Below are 22,599 nucleotides of genomic sequence, written 5' to 3'. Positions count from 1 at the left end.
AGGCTGAGATTTTCAAAGGAATATAAGCTAGCTCATAGGTTCATGGGGTGAGAAGACATCACTGTGATCAACTAAACTGATCTCCTGTATAACACAAGACACAGTACTTCCCTGAATTAATTTCTGTTTGGACTAGAGCATATCTTTTAGGAAAAACATCCACTCTGGATTTAAAAATTCCAAGGAGGGAGAATCCGTTGTAACCCTCGCAAATTGTTTCAGTGATTGATTACCCTCACTGTTAAAAATTTGTCTTATTTTCAGTCTGAATTTGTCTAGCTTCAGCTTCCGCACACTGGATCTTGTTATGCCTTTGTCTACTAAAAAGCCCATTATCACATTTTTGTTGAATTGTTGTTTATAAACTGTCTTCAAATAACACCTTAACCTTCTCTTTGTTACGTTAAATAGATTGAGCTCCTTAATTCTATCACTATAATGGGTGGGCAAACTACGGCCCGTGGGCCATGTCCAGCCCATCAGAACTTTTAATCTGGCCCTTGAACTTCAGCCAGGGAGTGGGGTCGGGGGCTTGCCCCGCTCCACGCAGCTCCCAGAAGCAGTGGCATGTCCCCCCTTTGGCTCCTATGTGTAGGGGCAGCCAGGATGCTCCACATGCTGCTCCCGCCCCAAGCGCTGGCTCTGCAGCTCCCATTGGCCATGGTTCCCGGCCAGTGGGAGCTGCAGGGGCGACGCCTGCAGACGGGCCAGCGCACAGAGCTGTTTGGCCGCGCTTCCGCATAGGAACCATAGAGGGGACATGCCACTGCTTCCAGGAGCTGCTTGAGATAAGCGCTGCCTGGAGCCTGCATCCCTGATTTCCTCCCATGCCCAACCCCCTGCTGCAGCCCTGATTCCCCTCCCACACTCCAAACCCTTTGGTCCCAGCCCAGAGCCCCAGCCCTGTACCCTGACCCTCATTTCTGGTCCCACCCTAGAACCCGCACCCACAGCCAGAGCCCTCACCCCTCCTGCACCCAACCCCCCAATTTTGTGAGCATTCATGGCCCGCCATACTATTTCCATACCCAATGTGGCTCTCAGGCCAAAAAGTTTGCCCATCCCTGCACTATAAGGTATGTTTTCCAGTCCTTTTATCATTGTTCAGATAAGAGCCACAAGAGTCTCCAATTTATCAGTATCCTTCTAGAAGTGTGGACCCCAGAACTGAACACATTGTTCCAACAGTGGTCACACCAGTGTCAAATACAGAAGTAAAATATCCTTCCAACTCTCACTCAATATTCCCTTGTTTATGTATCCCAGGACCGCATTAATCCTTTTGGCCACAATGTTGCATTGAGAGCGCATGTTCAGATGATTATCCACTCCTCCAAGTCTTGTTGAGAATCACTGTTTCCAGGATAGAATCCCCCTATCTTGTAAGTGTGGCCTACATTCTTTGTTTCTAGATGTATACATTTACAGCTGGTTGTATTAAACCATATATTGTTTGTTTGAGCCCAGCTTACCAAGGGATCTAGATTGCTCAGGATCAGTAACCTGTCCTCTTCATTATTTACCATTCCCCAGTTTTTGGGTCATCTGCAAATTTTATCAGTGATGATTTTATGTTTTCTTCTGGGTCTTGATTAAAACTGTTAAATAGTGCAGGGCCAAGAACTGATTCCAGGCACCCAAATACAATTAAAATCCAGTGGAAGTTAAGCTTCTTAGAAAGGAGGTTTGCAGAAAACATGGCAGTTGAGATGTAGAACTTCTAATCCCCCCCAAGCAAAATCTTGCTCAAGGGAAGCTTTAAGAGCTCTGCATGGTCCTCTCCTTTCCCCTCCTTCCTAAACCTAATGTTTTCTCCCTGCAGCTCTTCATTCTATTCTTTCTGCCTGATCTCTAATTTGTTCATGTAGAGCTTGTAATTACTCCCTGGGTGCAAGCAACTGATCCTCATAATGTACATACGTACCTTTCACCTCAACTCTCCCATATTTCCCAATACCAAAAATGTCTGTCTGTCTTTCTGATTTTTGTGATTTTTCTTCCCTTATTTAGTTTTGAATTGGCTATAGAATATCAGAATTTTCATAATATTAAAGGAGGGAGAAGACTGTTACTGGCTTATCTCGGAAACCATGTTTTTTAAGAATAAATGTGCTAAAGAACTATCTGATGACATTTTCAGGACAGTTAGGATCAACTGCATCTTTAATAACTTTTATTTAAAAAAAAAAAAAAGAGAGAGAGAGAAGGTGGGGCAGAATAATCTGTTACTACACGAAATGGGTTACTCCAGGGCTATGGACCCAGATTTCAATGTGAACAGATTAATTTACCTTCCATTATCATACCATAGCCACCTCAGAAAGTACTTTCTTTTCTTATTGATATTTACTGTGATGGCATGCACCGTCTCATGTGCCAGTACAATGTTCTAAGTGTTCCTGGTGCTATACTGTGTAAACACAGAATAATAAATTTCTTGTTCTCTGCTTCATGTAAGCATGCTATACAGAGAAACCTATTCTGTTTTATCAACATAGTGACTGTAGTGTTTATGATATAGTACCTTAGTAATGAGCCGCTCACCTCTACGACACGTCTTTCTTTCAGACTAGATGATCATGATAGTCCCTTCTGGCCTGAAAGTCTGAGTCTGTGTCTTTCTCTTTCAGCTCTTTTAACTTCTTATAGTAGGAAACAGTTAATAGAATGCCTTTTCTTGATATGTCTTTATTGAAACTTCCATGGTTTAACAATATATATATTTTGTTAGAGGCCATGTTGGGGTGAAAGTGGAGCCTTCTTTCCTACATGCAAGTCCTCCATGCGTTTTGTAGATGTCTTTGAGGTTCCATTCCCAGTTTGCCTTCCATGACCCCTTCTGCTGTACTAGAAGACCTTCGTCATTTTTACCAGGTTTTCAACTTGCTATACGAAACTTCCTGCAGATGTATTTCCCAGTATAGCTGTTTCTCAGATTGGCTTTGCATCGATATGAATTTAGGGCTTGATCCTGTGGTGTGGTGATCAGTGAGAATATTTGAAAAAGGACTTCAACAGGATTGAAGCAGTGGAGAGCATGCCATAGAGCAGCAGTTCTCAAACTGTAGATCGAGACCCCAAACTGGGTCCGAACCTCTTTTTAATAGGGTCACCAGAGCTGGCGTTAGACTTGATGGGGCTCGGGGGCCAAAGCCTGAGCCCTGCCGCCTGGGGCCAACTTCAGTGCTGGATGGCGTGGCTTGGGTTACAGGCCCCCCACATGGGGCTGAAGCCCAGGGGCTTTGACTTTGTCTCCTCCCCACAGGGCGGCAGGGCTCAGGCTTCAGTCCCCCCACCCAGCGTCATGTAGTAATTTTTCTTGTTAGAAGGGGGTCAGGGTGCAATGAAGTTTGAGAATCCCTGCTATAGATCATGCTCTCTCCTGTCAATGTCCTACGTTCCTGGATCTGCTGATTTTTTTTGTTACATTCTGGGTAGCATATTAACCATTTGGCAAAAGCTTTCATCTGTTTAGCAAAAGGGAACATTTGTTTTAAACTTGCTACACTGAAAAAAAGGATTCAAATTAGTGCACTGATTTGTCATTCCGTACATGTTCAAAATAACTCCAACTTACATGCCAAAGGGGCAGAAGAATGAAATGTAGCAGAAAAAGATATCTAACTTGAGGGTGGAATTTAATTTTCCCTGCTGGTGACCCATCCTTTTTGCCCCCTTTTTGGTTTGTGCAAGTTACCCTCATTGGTTTCCAAATCAATCCTATTTAAACTTTCATCACTTATATCTTCTCATGACAAGTTTATATCACCACATTTCACTGTTGAATTTTGTCCAGAGACTTCCATGGTAAATGAATCTGTTTACATCCACTCAGAATTTGACTCACTGCTTTTAAATGTGTGTAGTAGCAACCAAATCAGGCTGCTAAAATTGAAATTTGGTTTAAAAACAGAAATCAAGCACATGAAATACCTGTGACAAGCCAGATATGAAGATAATTCTAGTTGCTCAAACACTGAAAGATTGGTTTCAAGAAAACAAAGTGAGGAAAATGCAACATACAGAAAAAGTGGTATAGAGAGGTGAGATGTTGATAATTTGACCATATTCAATTTTAATGTATATTTCAAAAAGATGTTCTTCTTTTAAGGCATTAGCTCATACTTTCTAGTTCAGTCTTTTATAAGGAACATACTGTAAGCTATAGTATATAGTATGAATGTACTGATCTGTTTAGAAACTTGAGAGGAAAAGAAAACAGCAGTAATTCAGATCCTTTTTTTCAGCAAAATTAACCATGACAGCTGTTTGCTAAAACTATAATTAATGTTCTTTTAATTTTGGTAAACTCAAATGCCTGGAATAACTACAGTGGTGTGTATGAGTGTGAATGTGCATAGACAGGCTTAAACATACCTTTTTTTCAATAAGATGTAATATTTTCAAAAGGACCCATTACAAATTTAATACTCTTTAGTGAGTTGCTACTTTTCAGATATTATGTACAATTTTTAATGTTTGTTTATTTAAAAATTGTCTGCATTGCCTAATAAAGGCCTGTGCTTAACACAGAACAAGAAAGACAACTCACTCTTATTTTAAAGAAAAGTACTAAAAGCCATTTTTACATCAATAACGTCATTCTCTTGGCTGCATTCATTACGGGGTGCGTTGCTGGACGCATTTAGCTACCCCATACAAACTCTTCATTGTTAAGGATAACTGATGTGTACAGACAGCCGGATCATAGGGAAACATAGTCTATGGCTAGTGCTGGAAAGAATGGCATTAGCATAATGTCTTGGCTCTGACAGACTATATGTAGCAGTATTTTTTTTTCCGAATTGCTGATTCTTCCCCATCAAACATGTTTTATCAGAGGCTTTGCCTATAGAAAAAACATTTTATCAAAGGACCATATAGGACTCCTTTCAATTATCTGTGAATAGAATTACTTTCCAGGTAATCAGAATCTTAGCAATGGAATGCAGTATTAGATGTAGGGTGAGAGTGGAGCATTCTGAACCAGAAAATAGCAATTAGCAATTAATTAATTAATTAGTCCCACAAGGAGAAGGTATTATTATATTACAATAGTAAGAAGATGAGCTTTTGATTTTGCATTAAGGACATATGAGGGAGACTTGAATTGGAAAATGTGTATGTTCTTTAGAGCCAATTCAATGAAATAAAAAATGTTGAGGCTTCTACATTTGTGGACTCTCATGCCAGACCAAGGAAACTGTGAAAAAACATCTTCTTTGGATTTGGAGTAGGTTTTACATGATGTTGAACCTTAGATTATAGTTTTTCTTGACTCCCGCTCTTTATAGTGTCAGACAACTGATTTTTAAACTTAAAGGAATTAGAAAAAATATTGAAAACACAAAGGATTTTAACTTAATTTACATAGTAATTCAAGTTTTTTTTAACAAGATGGCTCGATTAGTTGTATTTAACTCAATTAGTTGTGTGAAGCTCTCATTAGCAAACCTATTGGATTTCATGCCGCCTCTGTCCAAAGTGCTCCCTTTTATGATGGTACCATATATAATTCTGCAAGATCCCTGCGTTGAGCCACTGTCCTTCGGGCCAAGGACTGAATTTCTGGGAACGCTTTGAGTCTGCAGTACACATTCTTAACTAACCAGAGCATTTCATTGAGAGCTACATCAGGCACTTCTTCCTCCCAAAGACATTGTGTGTTGCCGCTGCAGCACTGAACAATCCAGGGATCCAGAGACGGACTTATCAGTGGATCTCATTTGTAAGGAACTTTTTCTCTCGCGATACTTGTGTGGGCCCCATCATTGTGGTATCTTAGTGCTTCATAAACATTAATGAATTTTATCCTCATACCACCTACCCTAGTGGTATAGGGACGAAGGGATTTTCTTACTACCTTGGGCTTGGAGATGACTCAGATGACAAGATGTTTGAATGCAGCCATCAGCCTGATGGAGACTGCCAGAACTGCTGAGAGCCTTTTGTCCTCTGATGGGTATATTAAGAAAGGTTCTGTTTGATATGGGGAACAGAGTGAGAGTTACCAAAGAAAGTGTGTGTGTGTGTGTGTGTGTGTGTGTGTGTGTGTGTGTGTGTGTGTGTGTGTAAAATAGAAAAAATCCTGAAGTTGTGGGTGTTTTATATTGGACTAACCTACAAGAAAGTACTTGAGAATCACAGGCTTTTTCTTTGGACTAAGGAAGGAGAGCAAGTTGGGATTGCAGATATAATAGTGTTGTTTATTCATACCTTCTGAATCTTCTGAGATGGAAAATAAATCACAGGTCAGTGGATGGGAATCCAGTATAGGAAAATGCAGAAAGTCTAGTGCAGGTATCACACCGTGTTTGTCAACTTAATCTGACCAAAATCTAGGAGCCAGTCCCAGAATGATGTTATATTTTTGTTTTTAAAACTAAATTGTCTACTGAGATTCATGAATTATAATTGTTTACAACTCTGTCCTTATTCATGTAGGCTGTATTTTTAATAGTGTGAATAATTAAAGGTGCCATCATTGTCCCATTTCAGACACCTGGACCATTTAGTTTTGTACTAAAACTCTAACATTTATGCAGCTGGCTGTCAAAAATGTGGATGAGCCAAATCACCTCTAGTTTTAAACAAAAGAAAAATGTAGCAAAAGAAAGTATTTGTTTGACTTGGTTCCTGTGACAAAACAGAAACACTGGAGAGAGACTAATTCTCATAAGATAGCACTAAGTTATTTTTGTGGGTTTGAAATTACATTGCATCATTTTTGTGTTTCTTTCCCCCCCCCCCAGGAAATTCCACTTACTTGGATGACCATGGACCACCCCCACGCAAGGTGAGCTCCTTCCATCCTTACCAGTTGCTTTCCTGTTGTATATTTGGGCCAAATTGTACTCTGTTCCTCCCTAGTAAATGTGGAGTAACTCCACTGAGTTTTACATTGGTGTAGCTGAAAGCTCAATTTGGTCCTCTTGCCCCTCCCCCCTTTTTTAGAAAGCATTTTCCTCTCTCAGGCTTTTGTTGATAGCTTGCACAAAAATAGGTTTAACTTGGGTAAAACTAGTTCATTGAAGTCAGTGGGAATGGGATTTCAAACCTGTTCTTTCCTGGTGCCAACATGACGCAGTTTGGCAATACATACAATAGAATGCTCAGTGGTCCTCTATTCTGGAACAATATTATCACTTGGTCACTTTAGGAAGTGTCATCAAATTGTTACAATTGTCATTGTTCTTGTGAAGTATTTGCTCACAAATGCAACAGCCTAACAGGGCTAAACTATTGTTTCTAACCCCTCACACTAAATCTCTTCCTCTTAATTTCCCTTTTTAACAGCAAGTATTTCAACAGGTATAATATTTCTAAAACCTTAAAAAACAAATGCAGGATACATGAACTCAGTGAAATTGGGGTCTGTGTTTAAAAAAAAAAAGAAAAAAAATTCTGAGAGTAAATATGAAGAATGCAGCACTGGCTTATGCTGAGGACGGTGTACTCTTAAAAGGAAATGGTTATCAAGATAAACATTAATATTTCTTAATTTTTAAATGAGACTAAGTGTCTTCAATGTAAACTTAAGTTGACCTACATTAGGTTGACTTACAGCCAGTGCAGGGTCTTATCCACACTGCCCTTCTTCAGTAGGTGGTGTGCGTCCTCACCAAGAGCGCTTCCACTGATTTAAGAGTGACAGGCACATGCAGCCCCCCACTGGGAACAGGATAGCCGCACCAGGCTTCTTAGCTCCCCGCTCCTCACTGGGAGCTTGGCTCAGCTCCGAGCACTGCAGCTGATCGGACTCTGGGCACAGAGTTTCCCCCCAGGTGCAGCCATGCTCTCAGTTGGGAACAGGGAGCTGAGAGCCCAGGTGGCTGCCCCATTCCCAGTGGGGAGTGGAGAAGCCCAGTGAAGCTGTTCCCTCCCTGGTGGTGGGTGCTGAGAAGCCCAGTGCAGATGCGCCATTCCTGGAAGGGAACTGAAAGCCTGGGCAACAGCCTGGTCAGAGTGGGGAGCCAGGATCCCGGGGTGGAACATGCCTCCCTGTGGGGAACCTGGGTGGCAGCCAGGCGGAGGAACCAGGAAACAGCTTTCTTGTTAATTTCTCAGCTCCCACAGAGCTGTGAAATTGACAATGACAACCAATAGATGTAAGTACACAGTGTCTGCAGGGGGCACTATGTCACCCTAACTACACTGATATAAGCCTTATGCCTCTCGTGGAGGTGGAGTTATAATGTCAGTGTAGTAGGGCACTTATATCGGTAGGAGCAAGGCTGTAGCATGTACGCTAACATAATTAGGTCAAGGTAAGCTGCCTTACGTTGACCTAACGCATTAGTGTAGACCAGGCCTCAGTATTTGTGCTGCTAGTGTCAGATAGTAGAAGAGTGGTAGGTGGCAAATTGGTAGATAACATAAAAAAAAATTAAAATTAGCTGTGTTTTATCAACTAGTAAATATAATGTGGAATACACGAGACATAATTAATATTATTGCATTTTAGCATTAGATTGTGACTCTACATATATGGGAATAAACCAAACTGATAGATGCACCCTTAATTCTGCAATAACTGTGTCCACACTAGCCAATTTTACCTCTTTAACTGTATCATTTTCTAACTCAATGTAGTTGTAGTTGTACAAAATATCTGTACGCCAGCCCCCAAATCACTGCCTTCATTGGTGAGGGATGTGAAAATGGCCTGCATGCTGACAGCAACTGCCAGAACCATTGTGCAAGCATAATGTTTCCAGGAATGCATGTGGTGGAGGTGTCAAGTACACTTCTGTACGGGGTTAGGTAAGTGTAGTATGCCGGTCCAACTCTTCTGGCAGGTGAACTGTGTGGCACTGTAGCCTTGCCCCTGCTGTGCTCTTTATCACCTACTGAGTTGCGGGCACTGCTTTCCGAGCATTTCAAGAATGCAAGGACAAAGATTATGTCTGGCCTCTGCAAGAAGAAAAGTGGTGACAGGCTTTCTGTGCATCCAGGTACAAGCTAGCCATTAATATATATGATTCTCTGAAACCCAATTTGGTGTTACCTTAGCTCTGAGACTTTCCAGAAAAGACCCATAATAAGACCATTATAATGACATTGTTTTTGCTGCTTTATAAGTAAATACAGTGAGTTTTCTTAGAAAGGAAGGAGTAATCCTGCCATGCTATTAATTTTACCATGTTAATTTTATTTTCCTAGGCATAGTATAATATGGTGATGTATTTCTATTCTGGTAATGTAAATGTTTCCTTTGCAAGGTTATGTACTGTGCAAATGATATACAATGACAAGATAAACATTTTTAAAAGGTTTCCTTTCCCAAATTATTTCTCATTTTTCTCTGTTACTTGTAACAGAGGTAATACAAAAAGGAAAGGAAAGGGGCGGGGGAGAAATCACATGATCTGCTGGCATTTTATAAATAGCAGATTGGCTTTGGCTGTGGATATGTTGTAATAGGAAGCTTTGCCAGGTGAACTCATTTCAATGGGAGTTAGGTACTTAGGGGCTTTTGAAAATTTCACTAGGCTCCGATCTGCATCTTTGGGCACCCGAAAACCTGTAAAAATCTGGTCCTAAATCACTGAGGTGCTTTTGAAAACTTTATCCTTAATCTCTCAAAATACAACAAAACTTCCTTTTTAAACATCACACTCCCTCTCCCAACCCCTAAGCTCTATTTTTTGTCTAATTGCACCTGAAGAGCACAAGTATCCTTATGGGTTTCCTGCATGAGTAGTTATGAAGGTAGATCATTATAGTCCTAGCAGAGATAAGAAAATAAACTTAAGTAAACTCTCCACTTATAACTGTTAGGGTAAAAAGATAAAGCTAAATACTGTTTTTTGTCTTGAAAAATTGTAGTTTCCTGCTGAGGGTCTCGGTGGACCACTTAATGATCTTTCCAAATGTTGTTTGTACCGTTAGCTAACTATTGTAAAGTGCTTTGGATAAAAGCACTATATAAAAAAAATTAATAAACGGTTTTTGTTCTACAAATAGAAGCGCACAGCTCAAATTTTAATATCACTAGTCTTACCTTTCTAATGCGATGGATGTGCCCTCCCTCACCCGCCGCGGCAAACCCCAGGCTGGGGCTGGGAAGGAGAGGGGTCTCTCCCTCTCTCCCCTGCTGCAGCAGCCACAGAGCTGGGGCTGGGAAGGAGTGGGGGGGGCTCTCCCTCTCTCCCCCACTACAGCAGCTCCCCAAGATGGGGCTGGGAAGGAGGGCTGTCTCTCCCCCCATGTTCCAAATTGCCCCCACCCCCTCTTCTCACCCCACTGCATCCTCCCAGTTACCCCGTATTCCTCCCAGGGCCACCACCTCACCTTACATGTGCATCTTCTCCAGGGTCCAGGCACCTAATTAGTGGAGCCATACCTGCACGGCTCCACTAATTAGGTGGGCGGCCCTTCATTCTCTCATGTGCGGCCGCCCAGGTACACACCTTAGAGGGAATTCTCCGCGGACCACCTGAATGGAGCTTGCAGACCACTGGTGGTCCACGGACCACAGTTTGAGAACCTCTGGTCTAAAGAATTGCTTTAGAGCTGGCCTCCAGTATAAAGTTCTCTGTGCTTGAAAAAGTAAAAACAATGCTTATTCCAGACCCATATTTTTCATGTTTGATTTAGCACTCAGAAATGCCTTCCCACGCCAGTAAGGAAAGGACTGTAATCTAGATTAAGATAAGATTTTTTTTTTTTTAACCTTGAAAACTTTTTTCTGATTTGCATGCCAAATTTAGTATTTTGTTCTTCCTATTTCAGGAGTTTTGCATTACACAAGAAAAGGGCTGGGGGGCATGTGCCATAATGCACAGTAGCAACAGTTCAGATTTATCAATGCCAGACAATTTTGTAGTACAGTCTGAAAAATTTACCTTAGTTCTCTTGTCTTAAAGATTCCTGGCTAATCTGCAATTTCTTTCAGAGCTTCTCAGTGCCTTACTATCTTTAGTATATTCATTTAGTACAGTGTAGTGTCTATCCCTTTTTTTTTTCTTCTTTATTTCACTCCTCTTCCAGCCGGCAGATAAAGTTTCAAACTTCTGATGGCAAATAGTGTAGTCTGAAGTGTGTCCCGTGCTTCACTGTGGTACTCATAAAATCAAATCCATGTCCTGTTGATGTCATCATGCTTAGTCTTTGGGCTGCCCAATGTGAACTAGATGTTTTGAGCAGTCTGAACATGCTCAAATTTGAATTGAGTGCTTGTGCAACTAATAAAAGTTCTGGGCATTTTGTCCAACCAGCCTAAGTTCTGGGTGTTTAAAAAACAGTACAGCAGGGCAATAAAGCGTAGTCTTATGTAAGTGCTAATTATCTTACATTTTGAAGCATTTGCCTAATTGCCTCTTTAAAAACATTTGGAGGGCATAGGTTGGGATATAAACATCTTGATTGTCCCAACAGCAGCACATTTGTAGCCCTCACTTATTTTTCTGTTCACTCTTGTTTGTCTAAACATTAGCAAAGCTGACATTTAGATATTATGCAGATACTTCATAGTATCAGAGGGGTAGCCGTGTTAGTCTGGATCTGTAAAAAGCAACAGAGAGTCCTGTGGCACCTTTAAGACTAACAGATGTATTGGAGCATAAGCTTTCGTGGGTGAATACCCACTTCAAAGTATTCACCCACTCCAATACATCTGTTAGTTTTAAAGGTGGCACAGGACTCTCTATACTTCATAATATTTGTTTAGGGCCAGATTGTTCCCTCAGATCCATAAGTTCTATTGATTTTTGTAGCATTGCATGATTAGGTAGGTGTGTATGTTATTTACCCTCCTTTGAAGCATCAGCTATTGCCATCTGCTTGAGGCAAGAAACTACATGCACCCTGATTCTCATTCAGGCAGCTTCTGTGTTTTTATCTAAAGCTAAATATTAGGCTATTAGAGTTGTAAATTATGTAGTGATAGATGGATGATTCCAAGGGGAATGACGTACATAGATTGGTAGATAGGATTTGGCCCTTAAATCCATTGTTTAAAATAATATCAGTGTAAATAATTTTTTAACAGGGCTTCTTATTTTACTACACCTGTCAGCATGCACATTTTTTTTAATGTGCATAATGGATAGTTTGTAGAAGCCATTGGCTGTCACATGCAGTCGTGGAATTCACTTATCCTGAAGTTGTATTTTTGACTTGTTTAATTCATGTGTGATCAGTCTACTGGGTGCTACTATGGGAAGCTCTCCAATGTTTTTATAACATCTGTGATATTAATCAGTGAGAATTGCAGTGTGCTCTAAATGAAACAAAAACATGAAAAGGGGATTTTGGAGATTTAAAAAGTAAGTTTTAGAATCAAGTTGATTCTAATTTTATACATCTGCTTAAAAAGCCCCTTAAAAATTGTTTGTGATTTTAACTAATGAACAATGATCAGCTGCCCAGGACTGATGTAAATAATGGCTAATAACCACAGTCTTTAATTTATGATAGTGAAAAGTAACTGTGACCCAATTTGCAATCAATTTAGAGGTTGTGCAGAGAACCATCTTATATTTTGGCATTCAACATGGCTAGGTACCAAATAAGAATATTTTGAAATAGTACTGATTTATTTTTCCCACGTGAAGAATTGAAAATAGCACTTTCAGAAAAAGACAAGTGTTTGGAATGAGAAATACCCAGTGTGTGGCTCATAGATTTTAGTAGATGAGGGCAGCTCTCAGTCATACTTCAAAATGGGTCAATAGCAGCAGCTTTCCCAAACATAAACAAAGAAAGTGAGCTGTGCTCACTGCTGCACCTACTAAGACGCAATTGCTCTGGTGTTCTGATTCTCCCTTTGGAGTATACTGATGGCAGAAAGAGCAAAAAGCAGATTTAAAGTTGGTTTAAGTGGCCAGCTAAGGATTTACTGGACATAGAGGAATCCTCCAGTGGCACAAAGCTGGTGTAGCTAGCCTATGCTATCCTCCTTCTCAGTCCTCAGTGTAAAGGACTTGGACAGAGCCATGCAGCATTCCAGCCATCCCCAGGTGTCAGAACAGACCCTTGGGTTCTGTTGCAGCTAATCATAACTTAAAGCAGCCTTAAAGTTGCTCTAAATTGCTCTTGGGGACTGAAATGCCCCCTCGTTGACCCTAGGATCCCGAGGTATAAAGATGACATATAGCCAGCCAACTCGTCTTCACCATCTTTGGGTCCTCTGAGCACAGTTTCAGCCAAAACCAAGAACTAGATCCTACTACTTTAACAGTAAAAATTAACCCTTGAAATAAAGTCCCTAGAATTCCTAGATTTCTCTGATTGCTTCAAGTTTTCAGGCAGGTGTAATTACAAAAAAAAATTATGTTCTGGAGTAAACTTTATTTATCTTTCCCATGTAAAATGGAGCCCAAGTAGCATCTGTGGATGAAATGTTAAAAAAAATTCTGTGCAGTTGGTGCAAATTAGTGACAGTAATAGACAAAAATAAATTGATGTGTTCCATGTGTGAATGTTCAGCAAACAAAATACATTTACTTTCATTTTTATTCCAGTCTTCGAACTGACTGTTTTCTCAGCTCTACTATGCCTTTTTCCCCAGTACAATTGAGGAGGTGAAACTGACACTTGGGGACAAATATCACAGTCCTTACTCTAGCAAATCTACCATTGAGATTAATGAGAGCTTTGCCTGTAGGAGGTCATCTAGTCCAACCCCCTGCTCAAAGCAGAACCAATTCCCAACTAAATCATCCCAGCCAGGGCTTTGTCAAGCTGGGCCTTAAAAACCTCCAAGGAAGGAGATTCCACCACCTCCCTAGGTAACCCATTCCAGTGCTTTACCACCCTCCTAGTGAAATAATATTTCCTAATATCCAACCTAGACTTCCCCCACTGCAACTTGAGACCATTGCTCCTTGTTCTGTCATCTGCCACCACCGAGAACAGCCGAGCTCCATCCTCTTTGGAACCCCCCTTCAGGTAGTTGAAAGCAGCTATCAAATCCTCCCTCATTCTTCTCTTCTGGAGACTAAACAATCCCAGTTCCCTCAGCCTCTCCTCATAAGTCATGTGCTCCAGCCCCCTAATCATTTTTGTTGCCCTCCGCTGGACTCTTTCCAATTTTTCCACATCCTCCTTTTAGTGTGGGGCCCAAAACTGGACACAGTACTCCAGATGAGGCCTCACCAATATCGAATAAAGGGGAACGATCATGTTCCTCTGTCTGCTGGAAATGCCCCTATTTATACAGCCCAAAATGCCGTTGGCCTTCTTGGCAACAAGAGCACACTGTTGACTCATATCCAGCTTCTCGTCCACTGTGACCCCTAGGTCCTTTTCTGCAAAACTGCCATTCGGTCCCTAGTCTGTAGCAGTGCGTATGATTCTTCCGTCCCAAGTGCAGGATTCTGCACTTGTCCTTGCTGAACCTCATCAGGTTTTTTTTGCCCCAATCCTCTAATTTGTCTAGGTCCCTCTGTATCTGATCCCTACCCTCTAGTGTATCTACCACGCCTCCCAGTTTAGTGTCATCTGCAAACTTGCTGAGAGTGCAGTCCACACCATCCTCCAGATCATTAATAAAGATATTAAACAAAACCGTCCCCAGGACCGACCCTTGGGGCACGCCGCTTGAAACCGGCTGCCAACTAGACATGGAGCCATTGATCACTACCTGTTGAGCCCGACGATCTAGCCAGCTTTCTATCCACCTTACAGTCCATTCATCCAGCCCATACTTCTTTAACTTGGCAGCAAGAATACTTTGGGTAAGAGCTGCAGGATACAGTCCTTAGCTTCTGCAGCTGATATATACGTGAATAAAGAAGCTGTGCTGTAGGCACTTGATAACTGATAAAATCTATTGAAGTGGGTCTCTTTTTGGACAAACTTCCCATGGGATCCCTGTCATGGATCTGATGTTATTGGCAGCTGCTCAGGTATCAGCAAAGCCCTGTGCTTAGCACTTGTGTGACAGTACTTCAAAGCATAAAGTGAATACAGAAATGAGTGTGGGTCAGGATTAGGTCAAGAAGAGAACAAGCAAAGCACATACCAATACACAAGCTGAATCTTTACTAGTACAGTAACTGAGTTGAAGTCATTACAAAGATTTTGGGGCTGTGGAGCCAGTTACTAAAGAAATACAAATGTCTTACATAAGAACGGGCATACAGATGCTCCCCGGGTTACACAAACCCGACTTACGGAAATCCGGACTTATGGAAAAAGTTCCGTAAGTTCCATAAGCTTGCTTCCTCCCTCCCCCCATAATTGTTGGAGATACGTTCCTGACTTATGCAAAATTCAACTTACGCAAGCCGTTCCGTAACGTAACGCTTGCTTAAGTCGGGGAGCTTCTGTAGTGGGTCAGACCTAAGGTCTGTCTAGCCCAGTATCCTGGCCAATGCCAGGTGCCCCAGAGGGAATGAACAGAACAGTTAATCCTCAAGTGATCCATCCCCTGTCTTGGTACCATAGAATCATAGAATCATAGAATATCAGAGTTGGAAGGGACCTCAAGAGGTCATCTAGTCCAACCCCCTGCTCAAAGCAGGACCAATTCCCAGCTAAATCATCCCAGCCAGGGCTTTGTCAAGCCGGGCCTTAAAAACCTCCAAGGAAGGAGACTCCACCACCTCCCTAGGTAACGCATTCCAGTGTTTCACCACCCTCCTAGTGAAATAGTTTTTCCTGATATCCAACCTGGACCTCCCCCACTGCAACTTGAGACCATTGCTCCTTGTTCTGTCATCTGCCACCACTGAGAACAGCCGAGCTCCATCCTCTTTGGAACCCCCCTTCAGGTAGTTGAAGGCTGCTATCAAATCCCCCCTCATTCTTCTCTTCTGGAGACTAAACAATCCCAGTTCTCTCAGCCTCTCCTCATAAGTCATGTGCTCCAGACCCCTAATCATTTTTGTTGCCCTCCGCTGGACTCTTTCCAATTTTTCCACATCCTTCTTGTAGTGTGGGGCCCAAAACTGGACACAGTATTCCAGATGAGGCCTCACCAATGTCGAATAAAGGGGAACGATCACGTTCCTCGATCTGCTGGCAATGCCCCTACTTATACAGCCCAAAATGCCGTTAGCCTTCTTGGCAACAAGAGCACACTGTTGACTCATATCCAGCTTCTCGTCCACTGTGACCCCTAGGTCCTTTTCAGCAGAACTGCTACCTAGCCATTCGGTCCCTAGTCTGTAGCAGTGCATGGGATTCTTCCGTCCTAAGTGCAGGACTCTGCACTTGTCCTTGTTGAACCTCATCAGGTTTTTTTCTGCCCAATCCTCTAATTTGTCTAGGTCCCTCTGTATCCGATCCCTACCCTCTAGTGTATCTACCACGCCTCCTAGTTTAGTGTCATCTGCAAACTTGCTGAGAGTGCAGTCCACACCATCCTCCAGATCATTAATAAAGATATTAAACAAAACCGGCCCCAGGACCGACCCTTGGGGCACTCCACTTGAAACCGGCTGCCAACTAGACATGGAGCCATTGATCACTACCCGTTGAGCCCGACGATCTAGCCAGCTTTCTATCCACCTTACAGTCCATTCATCCAGCCCATACTTCTTTAACTTGGTGGCAAGAATACTGTGGGAGACCATCATCCTATGTCTGACCCAGTGCTAGTAACATGGTACAGTTGTGATAACAAATACGGGCTGTATTATTTTTACTGCTTTTGGCCATAGACAGGGCTACAGTTAAGTCTTAAATAAAATTGGTTGTATACTGTATGAGTCCATTGTCTTCTCTAGTTGTCGAGCAGAATTTTCTTTAAGGCAGCCTGTCTAAAGGATTATGTCGTCATTCTAGGTATACATTTTCCTTTTCGTGTGTGTGTGTGTGTGGTCGCGCCCAAGATTTTTTTAAAGTCCCATATATTTTATCTTCTCTTTACCTGTTAGTTTTTGGTCTGGCTCCCCATTTATTGTAGTATCTTGGACATATTTCATGTTTAAACTCTAGTTTTTGACAGCAAAAATGTTGTGTACAGACTATCCTTTTTGCCACAAGAGAGCTGCCTGTGGGTTTTTCCCCTGACTCCCTGAACATCCATTTAACCAAATGTAGTTTACAGCAGGGGTCTCAAACACGCAGAGCTCTTCCCTGTGGCCCGTGGAGCTCCCCACGCCCCCCCCCCCCCCCGTTACTTTTGTCGCCGCCAAACTTCCCTCACCCCTGCCCCCCCTGAGTTATTTTCTGTGCCTGTTAAGCTCCCCAATGTTTGGGGCACCTGCCACCCCCCAACTCCCTGTCCTGAGCCCCCTGCCACACCCTGCACCCCAACCCCCTGCTGCACCTCTACCCCCTGCTGCACCTCTCACCTCTCCTGCACCCCAACTCCGTCCTGAGCCCCATGACACACCCTGCACCCCAACCCCCTGCTGCACCTCTCACCTCTCCTGCACCCCAACTCCCTGTCCTGAGCCCCCTGCCACACCCTACACCCCAACCCCCTGCTGCACCTCTCACCTCTCCTGCACCCCACACCCCAATTCCCTGCCTTGAGCCCCCTGGAGGGTTTTTGTTTGTTTTAAGAAACATTTTTGCCATTATAATGCTGTTCAGTCTGAGTGATTAATTTGTTACTGGTAAAGTGCCAGGTATAAAGATAAATCACATACTTGTTTATCAAGCATTTTAAAAGCAGGAATAGTAGCAGATGTGTGTTTGATAGAATAGCTAAACAGAGCTTTCCAATTCCAAAACAAGTGGTGCGTATTATTAAAAGCAAATGATCCTACTGTGTGTGGAAGTCTAGGTTAAACATGGGAAACAGTCAATAAAAGAAAAGAAAGCAGCAGCAAGAAATTCTATTCCTTTTGCTATTTTTGTTGGCTTTTTTTATTTCAGAGATAACAATGCGGTGCCTGTTTGTACAGAGAGGTGCTTATGAAAGCAAAATACATTGTGGAAGTTTTCAAAAATGGAGCTTGTCAACATTTAGAGACATTGTAATATGTAAATAACTCGCAGTGATGTTTACTTGACTCACTTTTAGTGGCTATTAAAAAAGCAAATACAGTGAATATCACTTTAACGTATTAAACAAGAAGAATTAAGAGTCCATGCAACAAAGGCAAAAATACAAATACTGTATTAATGGATTAAATGATCTTTAATTGAATTGAATGGGTAGCTCTAATGGAGTGTGAAATATTGGTGTTATAGTCATATTTGCCTGCCCAATTTAAGAGATGACCCTCATTGACTCTTGAATATTTAATATGGTAGCTACAGATTCTGGGCATCGTGTTGTCAAGCAGCTGGTATTTATATTATTATCTATCTATGTCCTTACATGATGCCCATTCTAATAGTGTCTGAGTGTCTTGCAAACATTAATGAAGTTATCCTCGCAACACCCCATAATGTGAGAAAGTATTATAATCCCACTGTTTTTGATGGAGAACTGAAACATAGTGGCTTGCCCAAGGTTGTACAGAGAGTCTGTTAACAGCCTGAAACTGAAACCAGATCTCCTGAATTTCAATCCAGTGCCTTAACACAAAACCATCCTTCACATTTTAAAGTACTGGTGTGCACCTAGGAGACTATAAAAATTAGCTTGTGAGGTTTGATAAGTAGTAGATTGAATAGCTGAAAGTACTGTATGTTAGAAAAAGAGTGCAAAAGTTGATTTGTAATCTGAATCCTCCCAAAAGGTTTTGACTTAAAATATCTGAATTAACTGCTGAAACCCAGAATCCTAGTTTCTGGGATATTTTGTGCTATTTACATACACTTGTACAAGAGTCTCTTAAATTACCTTTTTTTACCCATAAATTACACTATTTCAAGAAAAAAACTCATAATTCTGGATGATATTCCACCACCATATATAAATGAGACAGAGTCCTATGGTAATTTTATCTGTTGAAACATAGAGTAGTGTAATACTTGTGAGTGCACTGCTGGGGAGAAACCTCACAAGCTCAGTTTTATAGTCACTCAGGTGCAACCATATGTCTGTCAATCTACCATTTTATCCAAAGATAAATAAGTGACCCTGGACGAACTGTAGTTGGGTAGTCTGAAAGTCTGAATTGAGTACTGGAGAATTATGTTCTGTTAGTTGCGCTTTTATTTATTTTGTTTGTTTGGTTTTTTGTAGATAGTCTTCTAGACAGGAAATTATTTTATTACGTTCTTCCCTGAAATAGTGAAGACGAAGGATTGGCCCTTTTCTGCATGCATCCCGATTAACACGCAATACAGAATATTGGTATTGGTAATTACTGTATTGGTAATTGAATGATAGGGGTGAGGAAAAGTACAAAAAGACTTCTAAATTTAAAACCAGACAACTGCCATCAGTAGATAAATCTTTGGGCAATAATGCATATACTGACATACCGCAGGAGACTCTAACAATAGTTAACTCTTCTTTACTAACTCTGACTCTTGGTCTACAGTGGGAGGGGGGTAGGGGGAGGGGGAATCTATCTAAGGCCTTGTCTTCACTTACCGGAGGGTCCGGCGGCACGCAATCGATGTTCTGGGATCGATCCCGGAAGTGCTCGCAGTCGGCGCCGGTACTCCAGCTCGCCGAGAGGAGTACACGGCATCGACGGGGGAGCCTTCCTGCCGCGTCTGGACCACGGTAAGTTCGGACTAAGGTACTTCGAATTCAGCTACGTTAATAACGTAGCTGAATTTGCGTACCTTAGTCCGAAGTGGGGACTTAGTGGGGACCAGGCCCAAGATACTCAACTTCAGCTACAAGAGTAGCGTAGCTGAAGTCAACGTATCTTAGATCAACTTAGAATCACTTTCTTCACGTCCTCGCGGCGCAGGATCAACGGCCGCCATTCCCCCGTCAAGTTTGCTTCCACCTCTCGCTGAGCTGGAGTTCAGCAGTCGACGGGAGAGCGATCGGGGATCGGTTTATTGTATCTACACTACACGTGATAAATCGATCCCCGATAGATCAATTGCTACCCGCCAATCTGGCGGGTAGTGTAGACATACCCTGAGAAATTACTGCCTTTGGAACAGAGAGGCTTATCCATAGGAGAATTTTGCAATAGGACACTCAGTTTCTGTGCATGAGAACATCAGTAGCCCCTAATGTAGACAATTTGATTTCTGATGTGAAATCTCTCACAGATGCTTATAAAATATTTTTATATTTTTGCTCAAAAGACTTCATATTTATTATTTGTGTTCTGATAGTATGAACAGACCCAATCTGGATTGTGTCCCCACTGTGCAAATATATAGTGAGAGATGGTCCATGCCTGGAAAAGTTTGTGTAACAAGTAATACATTAAACTCTCCAATAGCATATTGTGTTTCATACAGAAGTATCATTATATTATCAGAGGCTGTTATGAAACATTTAGACTCTGTTACATTGCTTACTGTATCTAAATAATTATCCAAAATATCACATCCTCATTGTTAAAGCCGTGCAGAGCAGCGTCTCAGCGGCTGGAAGGGGCTGGTTCCACCTCTTCCACTCCCGGCATCTGGGCCATGCGTTGCCTAGACCCGACCCGCCTCTTCCCACTCCCCCCCAGCAGGCCACCAAACACCTGATGGCAGCAGGCACTTTGGGGGATGGGGAAGAACTGATCGGTGGAGCCTATCGCTGGGGGTGGGAGCGGGGGGGCCTATCACTGGGGGGCGCTCAACACCCACTCACCGCCTATGCCTAGGAGCCCTGCGGCCTGTCTGGGTGATTTAAAAGGGCCTGGGGCTCCTGCCGCCGCTACTGTGGCAGGGGTGGCGACCCGGGACCCGGGCCCTTTTAAATTGTCCGGGCCCCTGGGCAATTGCCCCCTTTGAAGGGAACAATCTCTTTAGTGAGAAAATGGATGAGTCCCTGCATTGTCTAAAGGATTCTTGGGTAACCTTCCTGTGAGAATTAGCTCGTCCCAGCTCCAGAGTGCCCTCTGCAGGCCGGTGATCCACCTTACAGCTGGCCCCCGTGTCCCTCCCGGACCCGGTTCCTTATTATCTGGGGCATTGCCCCCCGCCAGTAACCCTTCAGTCTTAGGGTCTCCCCTCCCAAGGGAACCCCCACCCACTAGCCTCACCTCGCCTCAGTATAAGGCTACTGCCAGTCAGCATCTAGCCCCATGCCCTGGGGCAGACTGCAGTATCAGCCTACTCATCACTGGCAAGGTTGGGTTGGACCTGCTGCCTTTCTCTATTGCTGGGCTGCCCCTCTGCAGCCCCAGTACTGGTCTTAGGCCCTCAGCTAGGCCCACAGCCTGGGGGTTTTCCAGGCTGGAGCTCCCCAGTTCCTCTAGCCTTCCCCCAGCTCTGCTCAACTCCCAGTACCTTACTCAGCTCCCTTGCAGCCAGACCCTTCTCTCTCTACAAGCAGAGAGAGACTGCTGAGCTCCTGGCTCAAGCCTTTATAGGGCCAGCTGAGCCCTGATTGGGGCATGGCCCCAGCTGAGCCTGCTTCCTCCCAATCAGCCCAGGCATCTTGCCCTTCCACAGCCCCACTCCAGGGCTGTTTTAAACTAGGGTTACCATATCTCATAAATAAAAAAAGAGAACCCTCCACGGGCCATGGCCCCGCCCATTTCCCCACCTCTAGCCCCGCCCAACTCCGCCCCTTCCCGCCCTAACTCCGCCCCCTCCTCCCTCCCACTCCCAGCCAGGGGGAAAGGGCTGCCCCAGCGCTACCGGCTTCAGGGTTTGCCGGGCAGCCCCCAGACCCTGCACCCCCGGCCGGCGCTTCCCCAGCGCAGCTGGAGCCCGGGACGGGAAGCGCCCAGCCAGGGGCGCAGGGTCTGGAGGCTGCCCGGCAAACCGTGAAGCCGGTAGCGCTCGGGCTTTGGGCAGCCCCTATGCCTCCGGACCCTGCGCCCCCAGCCGGGCACTTCCCCTCCAGGCTCCAGCGGCGCAGGGTCCGGAGGCACGGGGGGCTGCCCGAAGCCGGTAGCGCTCGGGCAGCCCGGCTCTTAAACAAAGCCGAAGAGTCGGGGAGGAGCAGAGCCGCCATTTTCCCGGACATGTTCGGCTTTTTAGCAATTCCCCCCAGACAGGGGTTTGACTGCCGAAAAGCCGGACATGTCCGGGGAAAAAGAGGACGTATGGTAACCCTATTTAAACCCCTCAGGGCAGGAGCGGGTAACCACCCCACTACACTTCCATTCAATCATGAGTTATATACCAGCACCCAAGAGAAAGTTCCATAGACCACAACCATACAGGCAAAGACCTGCTTCCTTCCCTTTCTTCTAACACAGAATCTGGGAGCCTCCCAGGAAGCATGAAAGGCTTCAGAGAACTAGACAGACTGCTCCTCTACTTCTACATTCCAAACCCAAGCGTCTGCAAGGAAGCAATACAGATAGTATTACTGAGAGCTGCAAACCAAGTCTGCTGCCAAGTTCATCTGCCAATACTCAATTTGGGGGCCATCTAATTCATTTCTGCCACAAGTGGAGGGACATAATATCTGACTGATGGGTCCTCGACATTGGTCATATAGGATACCTGATAGAGTTCCTGTCCCTCATCAGGGACCACTCTCACTAGGAAATGCTCATTCAGGGAAACAACCTCACTTCTCTGTCTGGGAGCCATAGAACCCACACTTCCTCAATACCAAGAAAAATGATTGTATTCAATCGAAGGGAGTATGGAGACCCATCCTAGATCTGACAACTCAGTGTCTACATCAGGGGTGGGCAAACTTTTTTGGCCCGAGGGCCA

The 22,599-nt window shown here is 43.6% G+C and overlaps 1 protein-coding gene across 1 annotated transcript in view; it reads left to right on the top strand.

Annotated features, from left to right (window-relative positions):
- The window catches only part of UST (uronyl 2-sulfotransferase), a 276,029-nt gene that overhangs the window by 99,020 nt on the left and 154,410 nt on the right, over window positions 1-22,599 (top strand). The window contains exon 2 of the mRNA XM_034765450.1: window positions 6,753-6,796. Coding sequence (XP_034621341.1) covers window positions 6,753-6,796 — 44 coding nt within the window. The remainder of the gene's footprint in view (window positions 1-6,752; window positions 6,797-22,599) is intronic.

This window comes from Trachemys scripta, chromosome 3 (assembly GCF_013100865.1).
Source record: "Trachemys scripta elegans isolate TJP31775 chromosome 3, CAS_Tse_1.0, whole genome shotgun sequence".
Taxonomy (NCBI): Eukaryota; Metazoa; Chordata; order Testudines; family Emydidae; genus Trachemys; species Trachemys scripta.
The sequence above is the reverse complement of the archived record's forward strand: the minus strand, read 5'-3'. Positions and strand labels throughout refer to the sequence as shown.